Source organism: Gobio gobio, assembly GCF_949357685.1.
Source record: "Gobio gobio genome assembly, chromosome: 4".
NCBI lineage: Eukaryota > Metazoa > Chordata > Actinopteri > Cypriniformes > Gobionidae > Gobio > Gobio gobio.
Window position 1 is genome coordinate 68,198,584 of NC_137100.1, and position 26,537 is coordinate 68,225,120.

The 26,537-nt window shown below is 41.6% G+C and overlaps 2 protein-coding genes across 4 annotated transcripts in view; one reads left to right on the forward strand and one right to left on the reverse strand.

The window, feature by feature from the left end:
• The first annotated feature begins 334 nt into the window (after nt 1-334).
• LOC307124860 (endothelial differentiation-related factor 1 homolog) lies at nt 335-8,904 on the forward strand. The gene is made up of 5 exons (XM_079814324.1): nt 335-485; nt 971-1,022; nt 3,245-3,405; nt 3,476-3,569; nt 8,765-8,904. Exons 1-5 carry the CDS (start codon nt 408-410, stop codon nt 8,824-8,826), a joined length of 447 nt encoding a protein of 148 aa, XP_079670450.1. The 5' UTR covers nt 335-407; the 3' UTR covers nt 8,827-8,904.
• Nucleotides 7,415-26,537, reverse strand: part of dqx1 (DEAQ box RNA-dependent ATPase 1) — a 43,283-nt gene continuing 24,160 nt past the window's right edge. For 2 of the 3 annotated variants that reach the window (XM_079814322.1, XM_079814321.1), the window contains exons 4-12: nt 22,775-23,156; nt 20,167-20,457; nt 18,962-19,061; nt 17,512-17,667; nt 16,225-16,416; nt 15,268-15,393; nt 14,491-14,681; nt 12,669-12,859; nt 12,184-12,511 (exon numbers count right to left, since the gene is read on the reverse strand). In XM_079814322.1, the coding sequence (XP_079670448.1) occupies nt 12,334-12,511; nt 12,669-12,859; nt 14,491-14,681; nt 15,268-15,393; nt 16,225-16,416; nt 17,512-17,667; nt 18,962-19,061; nt 20,167-20,457; nt 22,775-23,156 (1,807 nt within the window). In that variant the 3' untranslated portion in view covers nt 12,184-12,333. Of the gene's footprint in view, nt 9,106-12,183; nt 12,512-12,668; nt 12,860-14,490; nt 14,682-15,267; nt 15,394-16,224; nt 16,417-17,511; nt 17,668-18,961; nt 19,062-20,166; nt 20,458-22,774; nt 23,157-26,537 lie in introns of those variants that run through there. The other variant, XM_079814323.1, reaches the window with a different exon arrangement.

Consider the following 26,537-nt stretch of genomic DNA (forward strand, 5'->3'; position numbering starts at 1 on the left):
ATATAGTGCACTATATCATCCCCTATCCCCTATATAGTGCACTATATCATCCCCTATCCCCTATATAGTGCACTATATCATCCCCTATCCCCTATATAGTGCACTATATCATCCCTTATCCTCTATAAAGCACACTATATCATCTCCAATCCCCTATATAGTGCACTATATCATCCCCTATCCCCTATATAGTGCACTGTCATAAATTAACACAATAATGATGTGCAAGGATAAATATTCCATACGGCGTCAGGTGTGACGTCACGCGGACTCGGGTGTAGTTCAGGCGCTGTCCTGCGGGTGGCGCTGTTGGCATCAGTGAATCTCTCCTCAGTGTAAACACGAACAGCGTCAGCGGATCTGTGTCGAAGTGCGCACTCACACACACTCACACACACACAGACGGCATGGCCGAGAGCGATTGGGACACGGTGACCGTGCTGAGGAAGAAGGGTCCGTCTGCCTCTCAGTCCAAATCCCGACAGGTGAGTCCGGGAGAGTCCGGGAGAGTCCGGGAGAGTCCGGGAGAGTCCGGGAGAGTCCCGGTGACCCGGTGATCCGGTCCGAGCTCGGCTTCCGCTGGGCAGCACGTGCTGGATCTGGAAGATTCCCTCTGATGATCCAGAACAAGCGACACACACACACACACACACACACACACCTCACTGCCATGTTGTTGTTTGGACGAACAGAAACAGGGTCTGGAATGTGTAGAATGACTATAAAGTAACTAATGATATGTTAATATATTGATATATGAATATTTAACACACTTCATATTACAGTCTGTAATGAGTCTGCTGTGAAACAATAGGACCGTAAACTGCTATAGTTCAACACATCCAATGTGCATTCAAAACAAATGTCAATTAATGAAACATGAATGTGTTTATTAATGAAACATGAATGTGTTTATTAATGAAATATGAATGTGTTTATTAATGAAATATGAATATGTTGTGTGTTGTAGGCGGTCGCTGCTGCTCAGAGGCGTGGGGAGGAAGTGGAGACCACCAAAAAATGTAAAATATTAATAATAATACTCTTATGCATGTTGCATGGTAGATTTACTGGAGTGTGTTTGACAACAACAACTGAACTTCGACCTTTAACCCCACACATAGTCATCACTTTAATCATCTTTATCTGATTATACCCGTATGATTATGATTATGTTTAGTCCGATTATGTTTTTAATTTAATATTTTGTGGCACTAAATCAAATTAATGCAGCGGCTATAATCCATTTATTACCACTTTTCAAGTTTGCGGTTATTTAAAAATGCACAAAAATGCTATTTTCACATTTTTATCTGAAGTATAGGGGAGAGTGGGGTAAGATGAGCCGGTGGGTAAGTTGACCCACCCCCCCTTTATCTTGGCAACCGAACACTTTTATTGAGTGTGTCCATATTGATGATTTTAACGCACGCAGGGCGTTGAGCTACATTGGTTGGCCAGATAGTTTTGTCCAAAATGGCAGCTATGGGGTAAATTGAGCCAGCATTTTTTAAATTCCCTCATCATAACGCATTGTAGTTGAGTTCAGTCTCTGACGTATAAAATTGTGTTATTTTAATGTAGCAACTACACTACACGTACACTAGTGTCAACATCACATCAGAGTGTGTGTGTGCTGGTCAGAGAGAGAGAGTGTGTGTGTGTGTGTGTGTGTGTGTGTGTGTGTGTGTGTGTGTGTGTGTGTGTGTGTGTGTGTGTGTGTGTGTGTGTGGTGGTCAGAGTGTGTGTGTGCTGGTCAGAGTGTGTGTGTGTGTGTGTGTGTGTGTGTGTGTGTGTGTGTGTGTGTGTGGTGGTCAGAGTGTGTGTGTGCTGGTCAGAGTGTGTGTGTGTGTGTGTGTGTGTGTGTGTGTGTGTGTGTGTGTGTGTGTGTGTGTGCTGGTCAGAGTGTGTGTGTGTGTGTGTGTGTGTGTGTGTGTGTGTGTGTGTGTGTGTGTGTGTGTGTGTGTGTGTGTGGTGGTCAGAGTGTGTGTGTGCTGGTCAGAGTGTGTGTGTGTGTGTGTGTGTGTGTGGTGGTCAGAGTGTGTGTGTGCTGGTCAGAGTGTGTGTGTGTGTGTGTGTGTGTGTGTGTGTGTGTGTGCTGGTCAGAGTGTGTGTGTGTGTGTGTGTGTGTGTGTGTGTGTGTGTGTGTGTGTGTGTGTGTGTGTGTGTGGTGGTCAGAGTGTGTGTGTGTGCTGGTCAGAGAGTGTGTGTGTGTGTGGTGGTCAGAGAGTGTGTGTGTGTGTGTGTGTGTGTGGTGGTCAGAGTGTGTGTGTGGTGGTCAGAGTGTTTGTGCTGGTCAGAGTGTGTGTGTGTGTGCTGGTCAGAGTGTGTGTGTGTGCTGGTCAGAGAGTGTGTGTGTGCTGGTCAGAGTGTGTGTGTGTGTGTGTGTGTGTGTGTGTGTGTGTGTGTGTGTGTGTGTGTGCTGGTCAGAGAGAGTGTGTGTGTGCTGGTCAGAGAGAGAGAGAGAGAGTGTGTGTGTGTGTGTGTGTGTGTGTGTGCTGGTCAGAGTGTGTGTGTGTGTGTGTGTGTGTGCTGGTCAGAGAGTGTGTGTGTGTGTGTGTGTGCTGGTCATAGTGTGTGTGTGCTGGTCAGTGTGTGTGTGTGTGTGTGTGTGTGTGTGTGTGTGTGTGTGTGTGTGTGTGTGTGTGTGTGTGTGTGTGTGTGTGTGTGTGTGTGCTGGTCAGAGAGTGTGTGTGTGTGTGTGCTGGTCAGAGTGTGTGTGTGTGTGTGTGTGTGCTGGTCAGAGAGTGTGTGTGTGTGTGTGTGCTGGTCAGAGTGTGTGTGTGCTGGTGTGTGTGCGCTGGTCAGAGAGTGTGTGTGTGTGTGTGCGCTGGTCAGAGAGTGTGTGTGTGTGTGTGTGCGCTGGTCAGAGAGTGTGTGTGTGTGTGTGTGTGTGTGTGTGCTGGTCAGAGAATGTGTGTGTGTGTGTGTGTGTGTGTGTGTGTGTGTGTGTGTGTGTGTGTGTGTGTGTGTGTGTGTGTGTTGGCGTGTTCATGACGCTCAATGAGAGAATCACACAACATCATAGTTTATCAACAGCTCAGTTTATTTGAGTAGTGTTTTTCACGATACATCGCTTCACAAACAAGAACAGATGTAGGGGCGGGGCTTGAGTGTGTCTGTGGGGAACTGATCGGACGGCTGTGGTTTGCTATTGGCTGATCTCATGTGAGTGACAGGTGGTCATCCTCAGGGGATGTGGCTGTTATTGAGAGCTGATGATGTGACTGGTGTGCGATCTCAGGGTCGGCGGGGCAGAATAAGCAGCATCTGGTGACCAAGAACACGGCCAAACTGGACCACGAGACGGAGGAGCTGCACCACCAGCGCGTGCCACTGGAAGTGGGCAAAGTCATCCAGAAAGCCCGGCAGGACCAGGGCCTGACCCAGAAAGATCTGGCCACGGTGAGCCGGCGTCCGTCACCGCTCTCGGCCTCAGAGTTTATCACTAATAACACGTTCTGTGTTCCCCCAGAAAATCAGCGAGAAGCCTCAGGTCATCGCCGATTATGAGTGTGGGAAGGCCATCCCTAATAATCAAGTCATGGGCAAGATCGAGAGAGTCCTGGGTAAGCTGTGCCAGAGCATCCATTACTTGAGTACATCTACCACTGCTCAAATATTACTCCACTACCAGAGAAACTTCACTGAAAACGAGGCTTTTCTTAGCATTTCTGTCTGGTTTCCAGTCCAAATATCTCAAAATGTTTAAAGGGGAGGTTGATTACAAAAATAACCCAAGTTGGGTTGAAAATGGACTAACCCAGCAGTTGGGTTAAATGTTCCAATCGCTGGGTTAGTCCATTTTCAACCCAACTTGGGTTATTTTTAACCCAGCATTTTTTAGAGGCTAAAAAATTGGTTTTGTAACATGCCGATTAAGGGCAAATAAAAAAACGACTAGAAAGATAAAAAAAGAAAAGGGAAAAAAAAGTTTTTGTTCATCTAATGTAGTCGAAGTTAGATACGAAACCTAGAAAAATATTGATATTTAATGCCAATTTTATTTATCATGGAGAAAACTGCGATAAACCACCAGGTACTCTAAAAAATGCTGGGTTAAAATTACAAGATGTAAAATAAGTCTCATATTTAAAATATGTCCCCGGAGTGTGTGTGTGTGTGTGTGTGAAGTTTCAGCTCAAAATACCCCACAGATCATGTTAAAATTGTCACTTTTTGAGGGTGAGCAAAAACATGCCGTTGTATGTGTGTGTCCCTTTAAATGCAAATGAGCTGCGTAATAATCGAGCTGTGAGCCGCCCCATGAGTGCAGCGGCGCAGTGATATCACACAGCGGCTGAAAATAGTCCCAGCGCTCTCTGTGTGAGCCGGTCGTCACGTTGACTGAAGTTAGCCTGTGTAATATCACTGCGCCGCTGCACTCATGGGGCGGCTCACAGCTCTTGATTATTACGCAGGAATGAGAGTATAGTTCCTGCCATATCGGCCTAGAACATCACAGCTTCTCATTTCACGTCGGTCTTAGAACACGATGGAACTACAGAAGAGTCGAGTTTTAAACAGGAGAAATATGGAAACTTTTTGGACAGTTTTGAGCGAGATGCTAACGGTCTAATCAGATTCAATGATCTATGCTAAGCTAATGCTAAAAGTGCTACCTCCAGACCCGGAGATCGGCTGAATGGATTCAGAAAACGGGCAAACTCAACTGTTTAACTCTAGAGGAGTCGGAAAATGTGCAAAAATTGTGGCGTGTTCCTTTAAAAAACAAGATTTCTGTAAAAGAAAATAACTTTGTGTCGTAACTTTGCTGATGTTGTTTATGCTCGAACAGTGAACACACTCGCTAAAGATAAACAAGTCACATCATAATCACACACACCTTTAAATCAAGATGATTTTTCTAGATGAGTGAATGACATGTTCTTGTTTTCTGGGGGGGGGGGGGGGGGGATCAAAATGAAGTGAATTTTTGCTTAACTTCTTAACCCGCACCGGTTCGTGGACGGGGGGGTTGACGGAAGTGGGGGGGTGTGTACTTTTATCTACTTTTGTTTTATACAAAATATTCAATCAACTATCACAAACTATGCATCATTTGAAAGCTAAAACACTCAAGATTCATGTTCTGAACTTGTTTTTGCAATAAATACACCAGAGAGGAAAGGGTTAAATGAAACACTAAAGGACCGGCCATGTAAACATTAGCATAATATCAGCGTTACTCATCTTTCATCTCCTGTCGTTCAGATCAGATCGGACGAATCCAATAAACACCCGCATACATCTCTGTGTAAGAGTCCACTCTTCAAAATGCATCCCACTTTTTAATCCAAAACAACGAAAAAATAGGGAAAAAACTAAAAATCCTCCGTTGTTTGCAAGAGAGTTTTGAGTTAGCGTGATCAATCATGTCCATTTTCAATGAAATATCGATTCTATTCCGTGTCTGGCAAACTCCCCCTGCTAGAATAGCTTCTCCCACGTATTTTAAACCCTCCCTCGTCTCTCTCCTCCAATCAGAGACTCTTCTGGGATGCATCATATAGAGGAAGTGCCTTACAGGCTTGGTGAGCTGTCAATCATTGCGCCCATGGTTTTCGTTGGATAAAGGCACTCGGTGCCCAGCCAATGCCTTTCCAACAAAGGTTTGATTGATGGACTTAGTAACCAATCAAAAGGCATTATCTTGCGCAGTTTGCGTAAGTAGGCTTTGGTGAATACTGTTTGCGCGCTGGCTGCGCGTTCTCCATGGCCAGCTGCAGTGGAGCGCGCTGTCTCTCACAGACGCTTCCCATCAGCTAAATGAGTTTTTTACACTTTGTAATCTCTGTAAATAGTTGCTTTAGTTTTTCAGTAACTGTTTATCCATTATAATTAGTAGTATATTGCAGTTTATTGCAGATTTATTTGAATGAAAAACTACTCTTTACAATAGCAAATGTTCTGAAATAAATGGCCTTTTTGAAATGACGCCTAGACTTTTCTTGACATAAAAGCTCACAGAAGCTACATTACTGAGAGAATCATCCTCATATTTGAATCATGACATGATTAGACATTCAGTTTTATATTTAAGTTATTTTCAGGCTCTTAACATTAAATTATAATATTTTTTTCCCTAAGTGAAAACAAAAAACGTGAGTCACTTACATGTATATTTACATGTATATTACTCTGTTCCCATATTACTTTGAGTTATTATGACTCTTGGGTAGCAATATTTCAAGTGTCTAGTTTAAAATAAGACCAGGTTTATGAATATAGACCATAGGGTTTAAGAGCTGCAGACATTTTCATTTGGGTATATCGTTTTCAAAAAATTCCACAAAAATGGGGCGCTTGTTAAGAGGTTAAAACAAGCAAATGATCTGTCAATGGGGTGAGAGAAATAATCTGCTTTCTGTCCCAAACTTGAATAAGATTATTTTTACTATTTTGCTTGTTTTTAGCAAAAACTCACTTAATTTAGCTCAATTCACTTGTTTTTTTTTTTTTTTTAAATACCATCTATATAGTTTTTATAATGTTGTATCTCTGTTTTAGTTAGTATATCAGGTTTTTTTTTTTTTTTTCAGTTAACATTTATTTAATTTCAATGAATTTGTTTTAATGGTTTTAGTGAACTATTAAAACCCTGATGCTTTATTGAATAATGTGTTAAATACAGTTCTTTCCTCCTGACTATGAATTAAATACAGATGAATACAGTTTATTGTGTAACCAAACGTGTATATAATGCGCGACTTTTAATTGTAAACAAGCTGGAAATACACCGGGACTCTTATTTTGAAATGCCTTCCTGAGGCAGTTCAGTTTGAGGGAGATCAAATATGCGTTGTTACAACCGTCTAAATCATATTACTATATAAACATGGGACCGTAAACACTGTCATTATTCCTCAGCATTAGTTCATAAACATGATCTGTCATAAATGTGTGTTATTTATTGATTAAGCCGATCTGAGGCGCTGTCGCGTGAGTCTGTGGAAGCTCCACAGCGCCGTGTTTTCCCGCCGTTAGATCCGCACGTTACAGTTCAAATGAGCGCGTCCATTACACAGGACATCAGTTCTGACTGGAGCTCTTCCCTAATCATCCCTCACTCACATTTTCATCGCGTTTTTATCCATTGACGAAAATGACAGTAGATTTTCCTCAGTTTTTGTCATTAAAAGCTGGTTTTTATTTAGTTATCGTCTCGTTTTCGTCAGTGATAAAAGGTCGATGACGAAAATGACTCGTCAACAAAATGAACACTGGTGTGCTAGCATACCTCAAACTAATTTAAATACTTGTATAAAAGATCCCATACGCTGAAACACATCCCATATTCTCCCAACTGCTCACTTAAGACAATCAACTTCATGTGAATACTCACCAAAATGGACATTTTGACATCATTTTGTGTGGATTTGTCTTCATATGTGAATAAACATGAATGAGAGCTCAGGTCTGCAGTATTGAGAGGCGTACAGAGCTCTCTATCGCTCCTCATGCTTTATTCATACATATTTGAACATTTTATGAGACATATGCGTCAAGTGAATGCCAACGAAACTTTTCTATTCAGAAAACAGAAATGTACTTTCATACACACTGCGCCGAGGAACCGTCTTCTATCATTTAGCTATAAACCGATCCGTGTTTAAAAGATGCTGGGAAACTTCCCAGAGTGATCCTGATGGGCTGTCTGCAAAACAAAACAATCATCCGCTGACTTTCAGCTGCTACAGAAACGACTGTCCACTTCGAGGATGTTGATAGAAATGTAGTTAACCCTCTGGGGTTCTTCAGGTCAAAAATGACCCCAAGCGTTTTATTTATTTATTTGAAAAAATCGTAGCTTCATCGGAATGGTCTGAAACTTGGTGACTTTATTTGTACTTGGTATATGAACACCCAATAAAATTGGGGAGAGGATTTGAAAAGTCTAAGTGGTCGTAAAAAAAAAATAGTCACACTCAGGACCTTCGGGTCTAAAATGACCCCCATAGGAAATGAATGGAAAATTGGCAAAAATATGAAAATACAGAGTTTTTTTGTGCGTACAATCTACAAATCAGCCAGAATGCAGAAAAAAAGACTCAACAGTGAAGATCTCTAAAACATCAAGAGTGCAAAACAGACAAAAAAACTCACACACACACACACAAAAAAAAAACACTATTAGCTTTAGGAATGGCACGCGTTCATTTGTGTGTGTGTGAGTTTTTTTGTCTGTTTTGATTTGAAATGAAGAACCCCAGAGGGTTAAAGTGGTGAGTAAAGCACAGATACTCAGTCAGTGTAGTTACTCCAGCTCTGGCTGTGTTGTGTAGTTACTCCAGCTCTGGTTGTGTTGTGTAGTTACTCCAGCTCTGGTTGTGTTGTGTAGTTACTCCAGCTCTGGCTGTGTTGTGTAGTTACTCCAGCTCTGGCTGTGTTGTGTAGTTACTCCAGCTCTGGTTGTGTTGTGTAGTTACTCCAGCTCTGGCTGTGTTGTGTAGTTACTCCAGCTCTGGTTGTGTTGTGTAGTTACTCCAGCTCTGGCTGTGTTGTGTAGTTACTCCAGCTCTGGTTGTGTTGTGTAGTTACTCCAGCTCTGGCTGTGTTGTGTAGTTACTCCAGCTCTGGTTGTGTTGTGTAGTTACTCCAGCTCTGGCTGTGTTGTGTAGTTACTCCAGCTCTGGCTGTGTTGTGTAGTTACTCCAGCTCTGGTTGTGTTGTGTAGTTACTCCAGCTCTGGCTGTGTTGTGTAGTTACTCCAGCTCTGGTTGTGTTGTGTAGTTACTCCAGCTCTGGTTGTGTTGTCCCTCAGGTCTGAAGCTCAGAGGGAAGGAGATCGGGCAGCCGCTGGAGGCCAAACCCAAGAAGAAGTGAAGCGAGCCTGGGCTGACCCAGATAGATCCAGCGGTTCTGATGACTCTAGATCCAGCGGTTCTGATGACTCTAGATCCAGCGGTTCTGATGACTCTAGATCCAGCGGTTCCTGGCTTCAGCATGACGGCGTTCCCTCGTGTCCACGGCCGGCCGGAGGACATCATCATCAAGAGCAGGAGTGTGTGTGTGTGGCCTTGATCTGATGTTCTAAAGCTTCATCTGTTGTCCAAGGCTTGAATAAATCTGACTCTTCTGCAGCGTCTCGTCATGTGTTACCCGCTGATTTACACACACACACACACACACACACACACACACACACCTGTGATACACTGAGTCAAAACCTCCACAACTTTAATTAGTGTTCAAAGTTTCCAGTGTATTCAAATCACAAGAGTTCACACAAAACAGAGAGAGATGTAGAAAAATACAAAAACACACTATAGCATTCAAACACACGTTCAGGACATCACCCCAGAGGATCATGGGAAGTGAGGAGCGTTTGTGATGGCGAAACACAGGGAATCTGGACATCATAACTAATGCTTTAATAATCTTTCTCTAGGAGAACTGCACAATCATAATGATAACTACACCGACAGCCAATCAGAATCCAGCGTGTGGAAGCCCAGTTCTGCAACATAAGGCAATGAGTCAAAGTGAAATTGACGTACTGTCAAAATTATGACAAAAAGCTGAAATTATGACCAACTCAATTGTGAGATAACTCTAAAGTATGACAGTAAATGATGAGATAAAAGATCATGTAATAATTTTGACTCATAATTATGACCTTTTATCTCATAATTACTTAAGTCATGACACTAGGTCATAATTATGAGATAATGTCTAAATTATTACTTAAGTCATGACATACAAAGTCATAATTATGAGATAAAAGGTCATAATTATGAGATAAAAGGCCATAATTATGAGATAATGTCTAAATTATTACTTAAGTCATGACATACTTAGTTATAATTATGAGATAAAAGGCCATAATTATGAGATAAAAGGTCATAATTATGAGATAAAAGGTCATAATTATGAGATAATGTCTAAATTATTACTTAAGTCATGACATACTTAGTTATAATTATGAGATAAAAGGCCATAATTATGAGATAAAAGGCCATAATTATGAGATAAAGTCTAAATTATTACTTAAGTCATGACATACTAAGTCATAATTATGAGATAAAAAGTCTAAATTATTACTTAAGTCATGACATACTAAGTCATAATTATGAGATAAAAAGTCTAAATTATTACTTAAGTCATGACATACTAAGTCATAATTATGAGATAAAAAGTCTAAATTATTACTTAAGTCATGACATACTAAGTCATAATTATGAGATAAAAAGTCTAAATTATTACTTAAAAATTCATGACCTAATTATGAGATTGACAGTCAATAATGAGAAGTCGAAATTATGACTAACTCAACGATGAGATAAAAGGTCATAATTATAGATCAAGTTGAAATTGACAGTCAAAATAATGACAAACATTTAAATGATGACATATCAAATCATAATTATGAGATAAAAAGTTTAAATTATGACTGTCCATGTCAACTTCTCATAATTTGACTTTTTATCTTATATTATGAGATTTTGTTTCACAATTATTCACAACATCTACTTATTTTTTTAAAATTCTAACAATATAAATGTTTTTTTGGCATTTCACTGAATGACGTGCGGTTTTGTACCTTAGCATACCACATCATGAAAAGGTGGAATTATCAAATATTTCAGAGATGAATTCACTTTTCTCCACATGGTCTTCAAGGCCTTATGATGATGTCACAGATCTGTTTATGATATGATTTCAGAAGGGCTTCTTGATCCTGTTACACTGAATGATCTCTTACAAACGGGATTTTCAGGACAAGAGTCCCCTGGTTATTTAAATAAGACACAGTCCTTTAAATATCACACAGCCAACACATATTTGAACATGCCAAGAAAACAAATATATTTTTACTTGTTATTTTATACATTTATTTAAAGATGTAATAACGCTGATTGACAATTTTACACTTTGGAACTTTATTTTCCCTAAATGTTGACATTTTATTTTGACAAAAGTTATTTGAAATAGTGAAGTAGACAGTTTACTTGCATTAACATGTTTTTTCTGTATATAAAATGACTTTTGTAAACATAATTTGATGCGGACACCAAAATTGTGACGTCTCGTCTTTGACCCATATTCCCATTATTCTGAGTTTATATCTCACAAATTTGACTTTTTCCCATAATTTTGAGGTTTTTCCCATAATTCTGATTTTTTACCCGGATTTGTGAGTTTTTTCCTGGAATTCCAAGTTTACATCTCACACTTCTGACTTTTTTTCTGGAGTTCTGAGTTAAAATCATTCTCAGAAGAAAAGAAATCTGAGAAAAAAGTCTGAAGTGTGAAATATGAACTGAATGTCAGCACTGCAAGATAATTGTGTGTGTGTGTGTGTGTGTGAGAGAGAGAGAGAGAGAGAGTGTCCAATAACAGACGAGCGAGTAAAAGCACATTCATCACTGATTGGACTGTAGTAGTCATGTGATTGGGCATGATTGCGCTTCATCTGATTGGCTGCAGGAAGCTGATAGTGAGTTTGCTAGACTCGCTTCCCTTTCTTGATCCACAATTGTGTCTTTATATTTACTATTAAAAATATATATAAATATATATTTTATAGTATGTAAATTACAGCAAGAGCAAACGGAGCTCCTGTGAGACTGACGTCTGGAGTTCTTCATTGCACCGCGGCCTGAGTGAGTGTGTGTGTGTGTGTGTGTCACTGGATGCTGCATGTGTCTGCGCTGGACTCGTCGTCCGCTTCCTCGTGTCTGTCCTGAGTGTGTGTGTGTGTGTGTGTGTGTGTGTGTGTCACTGGACGCTGCATGTGTCTGCGCTGGACTCGTCGTCCGCTTCCTCGTGTCTGTCCTGAGTGTGTGTGTGTGTGTGTGTGTGTGTGTGTGTGTGTGTGTCACTGGACGCTGCATGTGTCTGCGCTGGACTCGTCGTCCGCTTCCTCATGTCTGTCCTGAGTGTGTGTGTGTGTGTGTGTGTGTGTGTGTGTGTGTGTGTGTGTCACTGGACGCTGCATGTGTCTGCGCTGGACTCGTCGTCCGCTTCCTCGTGTCTGTCCTGAGTGTGTGTGTGTGTGTGTGTGTGTGTGTGTGTGTGTGTGTGTCACTGGACGCTGCATGTGTCTGCGCTGGACTCGTCGTCCGCTTCCTCATGTCTGTCCTGAGTGTGTGTGTGTGTGTGTGTGTGTGTGTGTGTGTGTGTGTGTGTGTGTGTGTGTGTGTGTGTGTGTCACTGGACGCTGCATGTGTCTGCGCTGGACTCGTCGTCCGCTTCCTCGTGTCTGTCCTGAGTGTGTGTGTGTGTGTGTGTGTGTCACTGGACGCTGCATGTGTCTGCGCTGGACTCGTCGTCCGCTTCCTCGTGTCTGTCCTGAGTGAGTGTGTGTGTGTGTGTGTGTGTGTGTGTGTGTCACTGGACGCTGCATGTGTCTGCGCTGGACTCGTCGTCCGCTTCCTCGTGTCTGTCCTGAGTGTGTGTGTCCTGCTCATCCGGAGGGAAGAGACTCAGTCTGAGGCCCGTCAGTAGATCCCGGCCGTCGCTGGGCGGAAGATTCCCCAGGTAATACTGAGGCGCCAGCTCCACCAACCTACAACACACACACACACACACACACACACACACACACACACACACACACACACACACACACACACACACACATCTCACGGTCACACACACACCAGCTCCACCAACCTACAACACACACACATCTCACGGTCACACACACAGGTGCTCATACTCACATCTGCGGGTGTATCTCAGACACGATGCAGATGCAGTTGTCGTGTGAGATGGTGAAGTCGTGGTACAGCACCCAGCTGGGCGGAGCAGGGCGTGGCCGGCGGCAGATGTAGGAGGAGAACGGGTGGAGGTGAGCCACATGCCGGTGTGTGAGCAGCAGATAGTTCCCCGCACCATCAACATCATGAGCCACCTGGACATCAGACATAAGACTGATCACACTTTTTTTTAATTACCCCATTGGCAGATTATTTTGCTAATTTTAAGCAAAAACTCCCTTAATTTTGAGTTATTTCCCCCCAAAACAAGACAATAATTTTTATTTGGCTAGTAAATGCTTCTTGTTTTAAGAATTTTTAGATGTTTGGACTAGAAACAAGACAAAAATACTAATGTGGCGTTCACACCGGACACGATTCGCACGACGCTTGAACATGTTGAGTTTACTCGCTTCAATCGCGCGTGACATTCGCGGCACAACAGACGTGATTCTCCTCATGGGCGGAGCTTCTGCCAGCGGCTCGTCTCAGTGAGAAATGTCTGACATGGGCTGTGTTTACACGTCTTTATTTTGTTCAAATCTACTGTTAATGTGTGACAAAACGTAGTTTTAAGACTTTTTCAGTTGATAATGTAGTTGTTTAAAGCTCAAATCAGTGGTTTATTTATATAAAGAGTGCCTATTTGAACATGTGATCTGGTGTGTGTGTGTGTGTGTGTGTGTGTGTGTGTGTGTGTGTGTGTGTGTGTGTGTGTGTGTGTGTGTGTGTGTGTGTGTGTGTGTGTGTGTGTGTGTGTGTGAGCTCCAGTGGATCAGCGGCGCTCATTAACCCGGTGAGATCAGCCTTTCCTCAGCCAGTTCTTCTGCCGCTGGCTCTGATGTCTCTGTGGTGTGTGTGTGTGTGTGTGTGTGTGTGTGTGTGTGTGTGTGTGCTCCAGTGGATCAGCGGCGCTCATTAACCCGGTGAGATCAGCCTTTCCTCAGCCAGTTCTTCTGCCGCTGGCTCTGATGTCTCTGTGGTGTGTGTGTGTGTGTGTGTGTGTGTGTGTGTGTGTGTGTGTGTGTGTGTGTGTGTGTGTGTGTGTGTGTGTGTGTGTGTGTGAGCTCCAGTGGATCAGCGGCGCTCATTAACCCGGTGAGATCAGCCTTTCCTCAGCCAGTTCTTCTGCCGCTGGCTCTGATGTCTCTGTGGCGGCTCCAGATATAATTCGTCTTGTAACGGCCGATCTTTGCTCTCATGGATCTATAATTTGTTCCCTGGCGAATCGTTTAGACTGAAGGCAAAGAGAAGTTTCATTACTTTATATCTTTAGGCTATAACTGTACGTTGCAGTTGTTACGTTAGCCGACTAGCGCTGACTTTGAATGTTTGACTGAATTGTTTGCTTTATTTCATGTGTAGCTTCTTATAGCTTTTACTTATACTTTTGTATTATTGATCAAACATAAACTTGCATTTAACAAAAAGAGACTGGGTTGTGTTTCTTGTTATTTAATGTTATCACAGTGATAATCATATTGTCTGAACCAGATATTAATATACATATTTTCTCCTCATTGTTGTCACTACTAGAGCAAGCTCCTGATTGGTTACCGCGGCGCGAAATATCCGGCAAAGTTCAGATTTTTCAACTTGAGCGATTTGTGCGTTCAAAACGCTCAATTCGCGCCGCAGAATGCCATTGCGCGTCTCTGCATTGACTTAACATGTAAATCACTCGCGTGAATCGCGTCCGGTGTGAACGCACCATAAGTAAGAAAAGCATTTTTTTGCAGTGTAGAACCTCTGTCAGCCAATCAGAGTCCAGCATTGTGAGCGTCACCTTCAGGAAGAAGCCGGATATCAGAGCTCTCTTTATATTGGTGCTGTTATCCTGGCAACCGAAGGCGGGAGGAGACACGGGCAGCTCGATTCGCTGCATCACCTCCAGTAGCTCCGCCCTAATCACCACAGCCAATCGCAGCGCAGAGGCGTTCAGGAAGTTCGTCCTGCACCAGATCTCGTCTTCATTATCTGAGGAGACACAGACACATCCGTTTCTACTAGGGGTGTAACCATAGATATGCATAATAAAGGCCAGATGTCTTAGGGCGGAGTCTCTAACGTCATCACCGGCGGCCATTTTGTCACAGGCAAGCTTTCTGGCGGGCTCTGATGTCATAGATATACATAATAAAGGCTAGATGTCTTAGGGCGGAGTCTCTGACGTCATCACCGGCGGCCATTTTGTCACAGGCCAGCTTTCTGGCGGGCTCTGATGTAAGGCGAGTGATCTGAACACAAATACTCTTATCTCGCTGAAATCCTGACGGATTTACAAATGGTTTGGTTTCTTACAAACGTTATTAACGTGGCTATAAGTCTGGATGCTTGAAGTATGCAGTGTCATAACTACATCTCTGACGTTTATAACAAACCAAACTTGGTGAAAATTGGTAGAAAATTGAGCAAGTTATGGTTATTTAAAAAGTACACACCATTAAAACACAATGAGTGAGCGAGCTGAGTGAGACAAGATGGCCGCCAGGAGCGGACGAGACATCTAGCCTTTATGATGTATATCTATGGGTGTAACGGTACACGTCCTAGTTTCACTCACGCTGCAGATACGCGTTGTAGATGTTGATGAGGGTCATGTGATCTCCGTCCGGATGCAGAAGGAGCCGTCTGTGTGTGGCAGCCGCCTCCTCTTTATTAGCCGGCGGAGTGATGAAGCACGGCGGAGCTGGAAGTCATCAAACACACACACACACACACACACACACACACACACACACACACACACGTCAGGACACCCGTGTGTGAATCAGTCCTCAAGCGAGGGTTGTGGGATTACAAATTTATACACTGTTATATCTAGGTTCCAATGTAATAGAATATAACTGAAAACATTATCTATATTTGTGTTTTACATTTTGAAGTAAACTTGAGGAAATTCTAAGGAGAGGCTGTGTAAGTGTTTGAGACATTAAGTCTTTTGTCTTTATGCACTTCCTGACTATTTACCATGTTTAGAGCAATACTGCCTGAGTGATTGGATTAGCATCTCTGCGTTTGAATGACACTGTTATGCTGATTGAATTACGGCTGATGAGACAGGAATGTTTGGGGTGTGTCTCTATTTTGAATGTCTCCTCCCCTGCTGTATAACCCCTCCCCCTGCTGTATAACCCCTCCCCCTGCTGTATAACCCCTCCCCCTGCTGTATAACCCCTCCCCCTGCTGTATAACCCCTCCCCCCTGCTGTATAATAACCCCTCCCCCCTGCTGTATAACCCCTCCCCCTGCTGTATAACCCCTCCCCCCTGCTCTATAACCCCTCCCCCTGCTGTATAACCCCTCCCCCTGCTGTATAACCCCTCCCCCTGAAATGTAGATAAATTGCATTATTTTGTACTGTTAAATCAGACTGTTTTCGGACGACCTGCAGCACAGAGAGTTCTCATTAAAAGAATAACTTCTGTTTGATCCCGAAGTCTCCTGGTCTTCATCTTCTGAGTTTCCTACACTTTAGAAGAGAACAGTTCACAACAGGCTCATCATCTGTGAGTGTTACCGGTCAGCATGGCGGCGATGGTCAAGAGCTCGCTCACACAGTCGAACTCGCAGGACGCGATCAGAGCTTTGGCCAGTGGCGGCTCCAGGGGAAGCTCAGACATGATGATCCCCACCTCGGACAGATTCCCGTCGTCATCCAGAGCCGCCAGATAATCCAGATCCTCCAGGGCCTGCATCAGCGCCTCTGGAGCTGCACAAACACACACAATCAGGGGCTGCTGGGAAACTTCGCTCAACAGCCTTTCTTCACTGACCTAACGAGACGATAACTAAACAAAAACTAGTGTTGGATGACAAAAACTATGACGAGAATCAACTGTCATTTTCGTCAACAAATAAAAATGAGACTGAAATGTTAGTGAGGGTGGATTAGGGCAGAGATGGGGTCAGAACTGATGTCCAGTGTAACAGATGCACACATTTGATCTGAACTGATCTAACTGCTGGAAAACACAGCGTTGTTGCGCTTCTACAGGCTCACAATAAGTCAATAACACACATTTATGCCAGACCAGTGTTTATGAACTAATGCTGATGAATAATGACAGTGTTTACTTTACGATGTTTATATAGTAATATGTTTTAGACGGTTGTAACGATGCATATTTATCTCCTGAACTTGAATGAGCTCCTGCAACTGCAATAGAGGCGCAGATTTCAAAATAAGAGTCATGTGTATTTCCAGCTTGTTTATAATTAAAAGTCACGCATTATATATTCGTTTTTGCTTACACAATAAACTGTATTTAATTAATTCCCATTTAATTCATAGTCAGGAGGAAAGACCAGTATTAGTCACATATTCAATAAAGCATCAGGGTTATAATAGTTCACTAAAACCATTAAAAAAATCTTCATTACTTGAAATTAAATAAATGTTAACTGAAATTAAAAAATAAATAAACAAACTTAGTTGAAGCTTTAGCTTAACCTGATATACTAACTAAAACAGAAATACAAAGTTATAAAAACTATATAGATGTTTTTAAAAAAGTGAATTGAGCTCTTTCGTGTATATTTAATGTCAAAAACAAAATGATGTCAAAATGTACGAGTGACAGTCGGTTATGTGACGCTTAAACGCTTAATGTATTACAATTTAACTAAACTCATTAGATTTTAGGAGACTAACACTAGACTAAATTCCGGCGACTAAAATATGACTAAAACTAAATGGCATTTTAGTCAAAAGACTAGGACTAAAACTAAATCAGAATTTGCTGTCAAAATGAGCCCTGGCTGTGAATCATGAGGTCAGCTGTAGATCTGCCGTCTGAACTCTGACCTGGCCGGTCCAGGAACTTGCACTGGCCCATGTCTGCGATGTCCAGCCTCTTGAGGAGCAGCACCAGGTGGCTGAGGTTGGCTTCTGCCACCGCTGGGCATCGAGAGGCGGGCATCTGCTCATACACCAGCTGAGAGTACAGCCGGAAACACACACCTGCGGCACAACACAGCCCACTGTCACATGACCCATGAACACACTAGGGCTGCACGATTTGGGGAAAATATCTAATTGCGATTATTCTGGTTAAAATTGTGATTGCGATTTAAAATGCGATTATTATTTATTAATTTTTACAAATGAAAAGTGTGTATATAACATTTTGTGTTTATATATTAATGTGACTAATAATTATGATTATTATTATTGCTAAATAAAAATAGAAATATTACTATTACAATAACATTCATTATTAAAAAATTAAAATAGAGCATTTAAGAATAAATATAACAGTATAATAATAATTTTACAGAAAGCTAAAAATGATGGGTTACCTGTTAGTATGCAGACAGCATATGACTAAAAATCATTAGAAAAGGTCTAAAGATTTATTGTAAAAAACAATTATTATTATACAAATCTGTGCTTTTTATCTGTGATATCAATTTCTTAAAGTCTGTCTTTAATATGAAATATGAGCCTCTTATGCATCCACTGTGGGGATTAAAACTCCTGTACATTGAAGAAAAACATATGGATTGTCATATAAATTTATTTAGAGAGAAGTTTTATTTTTCTTATTTTCTACCCTAAAGTGTCATTCATACTGGAGGCCAGAGGGCGCCCTCGAGCAGAAACGCCACATTTGTGCCAGAGAAGTAATCGTTTGTTTTCAGGAAATCCCTAATATGAAGCTATAGCGCTGTAGCTGAATAAAACGAAGATAGAAACGCTTTGACGGATTAAACATGAAGATAATAAACACACGAATGCGACAAGATATGGTGTACTGAGTTCTTCAAGCCTTCTGGGGTATTTTCATAATAATAAAGTATTCAGTGCTGATTGACATTCTGTGATAAGACGCCACATCAGCTTGACTGACTATATGAAGAGAGTTATAACATGTTATTAAACGTTGTATTTGGTTGGACAACATGTTTATGAACGCTTCACATTTCTAGTTTGTGAAGATGTTTGACAGATGTTGCTCAAACTCGCAGTGCTTTCAGACGGAGCAGCGTTTACTGATCACAGAGCAGCTCTTCACTGACACACTGGGCATTTATTTATTTCATTAAAATCGCAACCTTTGCGCTTTCATAATCGCACATAAGCCAAATCACGATTGCGGTTCGATTTTGATTAATCGTGCAGCCCTAGAACACACACACACACACACGTCATTCAGCTGAGCGGAATCAACACCAGTGTCCACTGTGTGCGTTATTGATAACTGATTTTCTCAATAATGATATTAGAGGGTGTCATAAGGTGTTGATTTCCGCACCGGGCAGTCGGCTGTTGACCCTCTGGGCTCGTGTGTCCGCCTGCTGACGGCTGATTGGCTGCTGAAGCTGTGAATCCGCTCGGATCTGTGGGTTGTAGATCTGTGGAGGAACAGCAGAGTGAACAACACTGAGCCTCAAGCCCCGGTTATACTCGCGCCTGGCTCCGCAGCGCGAGCTCCGCTAACTGCGCGCGCTCCTCCCCCAAACGGACGAGGCGTTTATAGTCGACGCGCGCGCCGTTGTAGTATTCTGTGAAACGACAGGGGGCAACTTGGAGTAATTGTTCTTAAATCCGTCGAAAGCAGGAGCGAAGAAGTAGTTTACCGGAACCGGTGAACATGGCGTCCCGCAAACCGTTCGTGGAACATAAACAAACCCACATGAGCCCCGTAACTTTACAAGAGAGACTGGCCGTCACACTACGTGTTCTTGCGTCTGGCAGTAACCAAAAATGTGTTGGCTACAATTACAAGTTGGGCTCGACCACAGTTTCGTTGATCGTAGTACAAGTACATTCCCCCAAATTTTGCAGATGGTTTTTATACTAATATATATATACTATATTTTAACTATATTAGTTCACAGTGCATTAACTGAAGATGACAACTAATTTCTGATTTTGTTTCTACATTCTGAAATTAACACTAAACAAGCACAATAAATGCTGTAGAAAGTGTCTTGTAAACTAATGTACTAAATGAAGCCTCTTTGTACAGTTACTTTTTATAAAACATGCCTTATTTTATCAAAGGTTCTATTTCAGTTAATGTAGGCTCATTTTGAAAATGTAAGCAGTTACTTAAGACAAGTGCAAACTGGGTGCTTAATGCAAATTCTAAAGTCCTATTCACAAAAGGAATGGATGGTTGGACGGATGGATGCCCATCAATGCAAACTTTCCATGAATTCTGTGCCATCTGGCTGTCGCGATGATCCCTCATGGAAGGGTCATAAATGTGCCGGTACTGACGCACCAGCTCGGACAAAGTCGCCTCAAAATCGTACATCTTCGAATGCGGAGGTGCGCGCGGAGTTACAAAAAATGCGCTGCGCACCGCCAGGCGAAATGGGCTCTTGCGGAGCCAACGCGCGAGACCGCCCCCTCCGCGTTGACCTCATTTTTGCCTCGCGCTCTTGCGGCCGCGGCGAGTATAAACAAGGCTTCACGCGTCACCACACACACACACACACTCTGCTGACTCACGGTCTTCAGCTGTACGCCGGTGTCGATGACGTATCTGATGTTGGGGAGGGAGAAGGCCGCCTCTCCCAGGACGTCGGTGAGGACAACCCTGCGCCTGTGAGCTGGAGCCTCCTGCTCCACCTGCTCCTCCTGCTCCACCTGCTCCGCCTGCTCCTCCGCCCGCTCGCTGTCGTACAGCTCCTGCCACGAGCCTCCGCCCGCAGCGCACAGCTCCATCACACGCAGAGGAGACAGCTGAGCGCTCAGAGACACACACTCCTTCTCCAGCGCCGCACCGCACTCCTGGATCTCCTGACAAACACAACAGCAGCCTTGGGTTCGCCTTTAAATATCATCAATATTTGACCTGTGAACTCGATCTCACTTTGCTCAAGGGACTGAGGGAGGCGTGACACTGTTGACAAAAGGAGTTCATGTGTGTGTGTGGGTCAAATGAGGAGTGAAACCACACACACACAGGGTTTCTGAAGGCACTTTTAAGACCTGTGCCCAGTTGCATAAAGCACCTTAAGTGTAATTTTCCCTTAAACCTAATGTGGCGTTCACACCGGACGCGATTCGCGTGAAGTTGGACGCTTGAACATGTTGAGTTTACTCGCTTCAATCGCGCGTGACATTCGCAGCACAACAGACGTGATTCTCCTCATGGGCGGAGCTTCTGCCAGCGGCTCGTCTCAGTGAGAAATGTCTGACATGGGCTGTGTTTACACGTCTTTATTTGTTAAAATCTACTGTTAATGTGTGACAAAACGGAGTTTTAAGACTTTTTCAGTCGATAATGTAGTTGTTTAAAGCTCAAATCAGTGGTTTATTTATATAACGAGTGCCTATTTGAACATGTGATCTGGTGTGTGTGTGTGTGTGTGTGTGTGTGTGTGTGTGTGTGTGTGTGTGTGTGTGTGTGTGTGTGTGTGTGTGTGTGTGTGTGTGTGTGTGTGTGTGTGTGTGTGTGTGTGAGCTCCAGTGGATCAGCGGCGCTCATTAACCCGGTGAGATCAGCCTTTCCTCAGCCAGTTCTTCTGCCGCTGGCTCTGATGTCTCTGTGGCGGCTCCAGATATAATTCGTCTTGTAATGGCCGATCTTTGCTCTCATGGATCTATAATTTGTTCCCTGGCGAATCGTTTAGACTGAAGGCAAAGAGAAGTTTCATTACTTTATATCTTTAGGCTATAACTGTACGCTGCAGTTGTTACGTTAGCCGACTAGCGCTGACTTTGAATGTTTGACTGAATTGTTTGCTTTATTTCATGTGTAGCTTCTTATAGCTTTTACTTATACTTTTGTATTATTGATCAAACATAAACTTGCATTTAACAAAAAGAGACTGTGTTGTGTTTCATGTCATTTAATGTTATCACAGTGATAATCATATTGTCTGAACCAGATATTAATATACAGATTTTCTCCTCATTGTTGTCACTACTAGAGCAAGCTCCTGATTGGTTAACGCGGAGCGAAATATCCGCCAAAGTTCAGATTTTTCAACTTGAGCGATTCGCGGGCCCTTTTACGAGTACGTTTTGGGAGTTCATTTTTAGTCCATCTCTGCAAAACGGACTTCAGGATGGACTAAAATGAACTCCCAAAACGTACTGGCAGATTCTGGAAGATGAATTCTTCAAACAGTGGTACTAGAGGATGTGGTGCTGGTCCTTCAAGAGTCACTCTCAACCTATCTGTCCATAAAGCCTATAAAAAAACCTTCTTCATGTATTTTACAACACTTCAGCTTGTGATTCTTATCTAGTGGGGGTCATTTTTTAGGATTCTTTACCTAACTGAAGTCTCTGAGATCCTGACACCTGCACTCCAGGTAGGTTCAGCTCTGGAAAATGGTGGCGCTGGAGACTAAAGGGTTCCTGATGGTTTCACCCTTAATTCTTCACCTTAATTCTTCATTCTTTTGCAGTTAACAGGTGTCTTTTCTTCACCACCTGTTTTTGTCAGATCCTGCTGACCCAACGAGCATTTCACTGTCCAATGGTCACGCCTTAACTGCAATGTCTAGTATTGCATTAGTATTGCATCCTTCTCATGGGCATTTAATACTTTTTGACTTTTCAGTCTGAGTTAAATCTCTTTTTTGGCTCAATTTATCTGTAAAAGAAAACATGCCTAATAATTCTGCACACCTGAATATAAGGTGATTTTCATTTCCAGCCTTCATGAACAATTATATATCACTTATACATTATTAAATACTAAATCAATAGTAGTTATTGGGATTACTGTGGTTTGGAATTGATCAAATGTGCCTGGAAAAAAAATATGATCAGAAAATCAACGTGCCTAATAATTCTGCACTCCCTGTAAATAGGAGCTTTCTTTACAAATAAACCACCGATTTGAGCTTTAAACCACTACATTCTCGACTGAACAACTCTTAAAACTACATTTTGTGACACAATACTTAACTTAACATGTAAATCACTCGCGCGAATCGCTTAAAAAGAGTGAAAGCTCAATTTGCGTCATTCGCGCCACCTCAATCGCGCAAATCTCGTCGCCTCAATCGCGTGAATCGCGCTGCCAAATGCGTCTCTACATTGACTCAACATGTAAATCACTCGCGCGAATCGCGTCCGGTGTGAAGGCAGCATTACACACCTGCACGCTGGGAAGGAACACTAGAATGTCTCCTTCCTCTCCCCTGCGGTGCAGATCCAGGATCATGTGACAGGAAGCGGTGGCCAGGTGGCGTCCCGCGGGCGGGTCCCGGTACAGGACCTCAGTGGGGCCGGCGGGCGAGGGAAGGCTGAGGTGAGGAACGCCCTCTCCCAGGAAGCTGGCGAAGGTGTGGGCGGAGGCGGGCGCGGTGAGCACCAGCACGCGGAGGTCGTGGCGCTGCTGGCACACGTCCCTCAGGAGCCCCAGCAGGACATCAGTGGCCACGGTCCGCTCCTGAGCCTCATCGATGACCAGAACCCCGTACTGGCGCAGGAGAGGATCTGACATCATTTCCTCCAGCAGGAGGGCGTCCGTCACGAACCTGCAGAGAGCAGATGCCCAGCATTACCACACACACTCCGGCACACACCAAAAAAATGCTTCTCTTACTGAGTATTTTTGTCTTGTTTTCAGTCCAAATATCTAAAAAATCTTACATTAATCTTACATTAAGAAGCATTTACTAGACAAGCAAAAGTGTTTGTCTTGTTTTGGGGGGAAATAACTCAAAATTAAGGGAGTTTTTGCTTAAAATAAGAAAAATAATCTGCCAATGGGGTAAGAAAAATAATCTTAATTCAAACAAAAAACAAGATTATTTTGCTTACCATAATGTCCAAAAGTAACTTTTCCATAATGTCCAAAAGTAATTTCCCCATAATGTCCAAAAGTAATTTCCCCATAATGTCCAAAAGTAATTTCCCCATAATGTCCAAAAGTTACTTTCCCCATAATGTCCAAAAGTAATTTCCCCATAATGTCCAAAAGTTACTTTCCCCATAATGTCCAAAAGTAATTTCCCCATAATGTCCAAAAGTAATTTCCCCATAATGTCCAAAAGTAATTTCCCCATAATGTCCAAAAGTAATTTCCCCATAATGTCCAAAAGTAATTTCCCCATAATGTCCAAAAGTAATTTCCCCATAATGTCCAAAAGTAATTTCCCCATAATGTCCCCATAATGTCCAAAAGTAATTTCCCCATAATGTCCAAAAGTAATTTCCCCATAATGTCCAAAAGTAATTTCCCCATAATGTCCAAAAGTAATTTCCCCATAATGTCCAAAAGTAATTTCCCCATAATGTCCAAAAGTAACTTTCCCATAATGTCCAAAAGTAATTTCCCCATAATGTCCAAAAGTAATTTCCCCATAATGTCCAAAAGTAATTTACCCATAATGTCCAAAAGTAACTTTCCCATAATGTCCAAAAGTAACTTTCCCATAATGTCCTAAAGTAATTTCCCCATAATGTCCAAAAGTAACTTTCCCATAATGTCCAAAAGTAATTTCCCCATAATGTCCAAAAGTAATTTCCCCATAATGTCCAAAAGTAATTTCCCCATAATGTCCAAAAGTAACTTTCCCATTATGTCCTAAAGTAATTTCCCCATAATGTCCAAAAGTAATTTACCCATAATGTCCAAAAGTAATTTCCCCATAATGTCCAAAAGTAATTTCCCCATAATGTCCAAAAGTAACTTTCCCATAATGTCCAAAAGTAATTTCCCATAATGTCCAAAAGTAATTTCCCCATAATGTCCAAAAGTAACTTTCCCATAATGTCCAAAAGTAATTTCCCATAATGTCCAAAAGTAATTTCCCCATAATGTCCAAAAGTAATTTCCCATAATGTCCAAAAGTAATTTCCCCATAATGTCCAAAAGTAACTTTCCCATAATGTCCAAAAGTAATTTACCCATAATGTCCAAAAGTAATTTCCCCATAATGTCCAAAAGTAATTTCCCCATAATGTCCAAAAGTAATTTCCCCATAATGTCCAAAAGTAACTTTCCCATAATGTCCAAAAGTAATTTCCCCATAATGTCCAAAAGTAACTTTCCCATAATGTCCAAAAGTAATTTCCCATAATGTCCAAAAGTAATTTCCCATAATGTCCAAAAGTAATTTCCCCATAATGTCCAAAAGTAATTTCCCCATAATGTCCAAAAGTAACTTTCCCCATAATGTCCAAAAGTAACTTTCCCATAATGTCCAAAAGTAATTTCCCATAATGTCCAAAAGTAATTTCCCATAATGTCCAAAAGTAATTTCCCCATAATGTCCAAAAGTAATTTCCCCATAATGTCCAAAAGTAATTTCCCATAATGTCCAAAAGTAACTTTCCCATAATGTCCAAAAGTAATTTCCCATAATGTCCAAAAGTAATTTCCCCATAATGTCCAAAAGTAACTTTCCCATAATGTCCAAAAGTAATTTCCCATAATGTCCAAAAGTAATTTCCCCATAATGTCCAAAAGTAATTTCCCATAATGTCCAAAAGTAATTTCCCCATAATGTCCAAAAGTAACTTTCCCATAATGTCCAAAAGTAATTTACCCATAATGTCCAAAAGTAATTTCCCCATAATGTCCAAAAGTAATTTCCCCATAATGTCCAAAAGTAATTTCCCCATAATGTCCAAAAGTAACTTTCCCATAATGTCCAAAAGTAATTTCCCCATAATGTCCAAAAGTAACTTTCCCATAATGTCCAAAAGTAATTTCCCATAATGTCCAAAAGTAATTTCCCCATAATGTCCAAAAGTAATTTCCCATAATGTCCAAAAGTAATTTCCCCATAATGTCCAAAAGTAACTTTCCCATAATGTCCAAAAGTAATTTCCCATAATGTCCAAAAGTAATTTCCCCATAATGTCCAAAAGTAACTTTCCCATAATGTCCAAAATTAATTTCCCCATAATGTCCTAAAGTAATTTCCCCATAATGTCCAAAAGTAATTTCCCCATAATGTCCAAAAGTAATTTCCCCATAATGTCCAAAAGTAATTTCCCCATAATGTCCAAAAGTAATTTCCCCATAATGTCCAAAAGTAACTTTCCCATAATGTCCAAAAGTAATTTCCCATAATGTCCAAAAGTAATTTCCCCATAATGTCCAAAAGTAACTTTCCCATAATGTCCAAAAGTAATTTCCCCATAATGTCCAAAAGTAATTTTCCCATAATGTCCAAAAGTAACTTTCCCATAATGTCCAAAAGTAATTTCCCCATAATGTCCAAAAGTAATTTCCCCATAATGTCCAAAAGTAACTTTCCCATAATGTCCAAAAGTAACTTTCCCATAATGTCCAAAAGTAATTTCCCCATAATGTCCAAAAGTAATTTCCCCATAATGTCCAAAAGTAACTTTCCCATAATGTCCAAAAGTAATTTCCCCATAATGTCCAAAAGTAATTTCCCCATAATGTCCAAAAGTAATTTCCCTATAATGTTCAAAAGTAACATTCCCATAATGTCCAAAAGTAACTTTCCCATAATGTCCAAAAGTAACTTTCCCATAATGTCCAAAAGTAACTTTCCCATGATGTCAAAAAGTAACTTTCCCATAATGTCCAAAAGTAACTTTCCCATAAGTAACTTTCCCATAATGTCCAAAAGTAACTTTCCCATAAGTAACTTTCCCATAATGTCCAAAACTAACATTCCCATAATGTCTAAAAGTAACATTCCCATAATGTCCAAAAGTAACATTCCCAAAATGTCCAAAAGTAACTTTCCCATAATGTCCAAAAGTAACTTTCCCCATAATGTCAAAAAGTAATTTCCCCATAATGTCCAAAAGTAACTTTCCCATAATGTCCAAAAGTAACTTTCCCATAATGTCCAAAAGTAACTTTCCCATAATGTCCAAAAGTAACTTTCCCCGTAATGTCCAAAAGTAACTTTCCCATAATGTCCAAAAGT

What these genes read in the sequence shown, in the direction of transcription:
- LOC307124860 (XM_079814324.1), top strand. Translation starts at nt 408, where the DNA reads ATGGCCGAGAGCGATTGGGACACGGTGACCGTGCTGAGGAAGAAGGGT. An exon ending in CTCAGTCCAAATCCCGACAG is followed by an intron (nt 486 to 970) that starts GTGAGTCCGGGA and finishes TGTGTGTTGTAG; the next exon opens with GCGGTCGCTGCTGCTCAGAG. An exon ending in AGTGGAGACCACCAAAAAAT is followed by an intron (nt 1,023 to 3,244) that starts GTAAAATATTAA and finishes GTGCGATCTCAG; the next exon opens with GGTCGGCGGGGCAGAATAAG.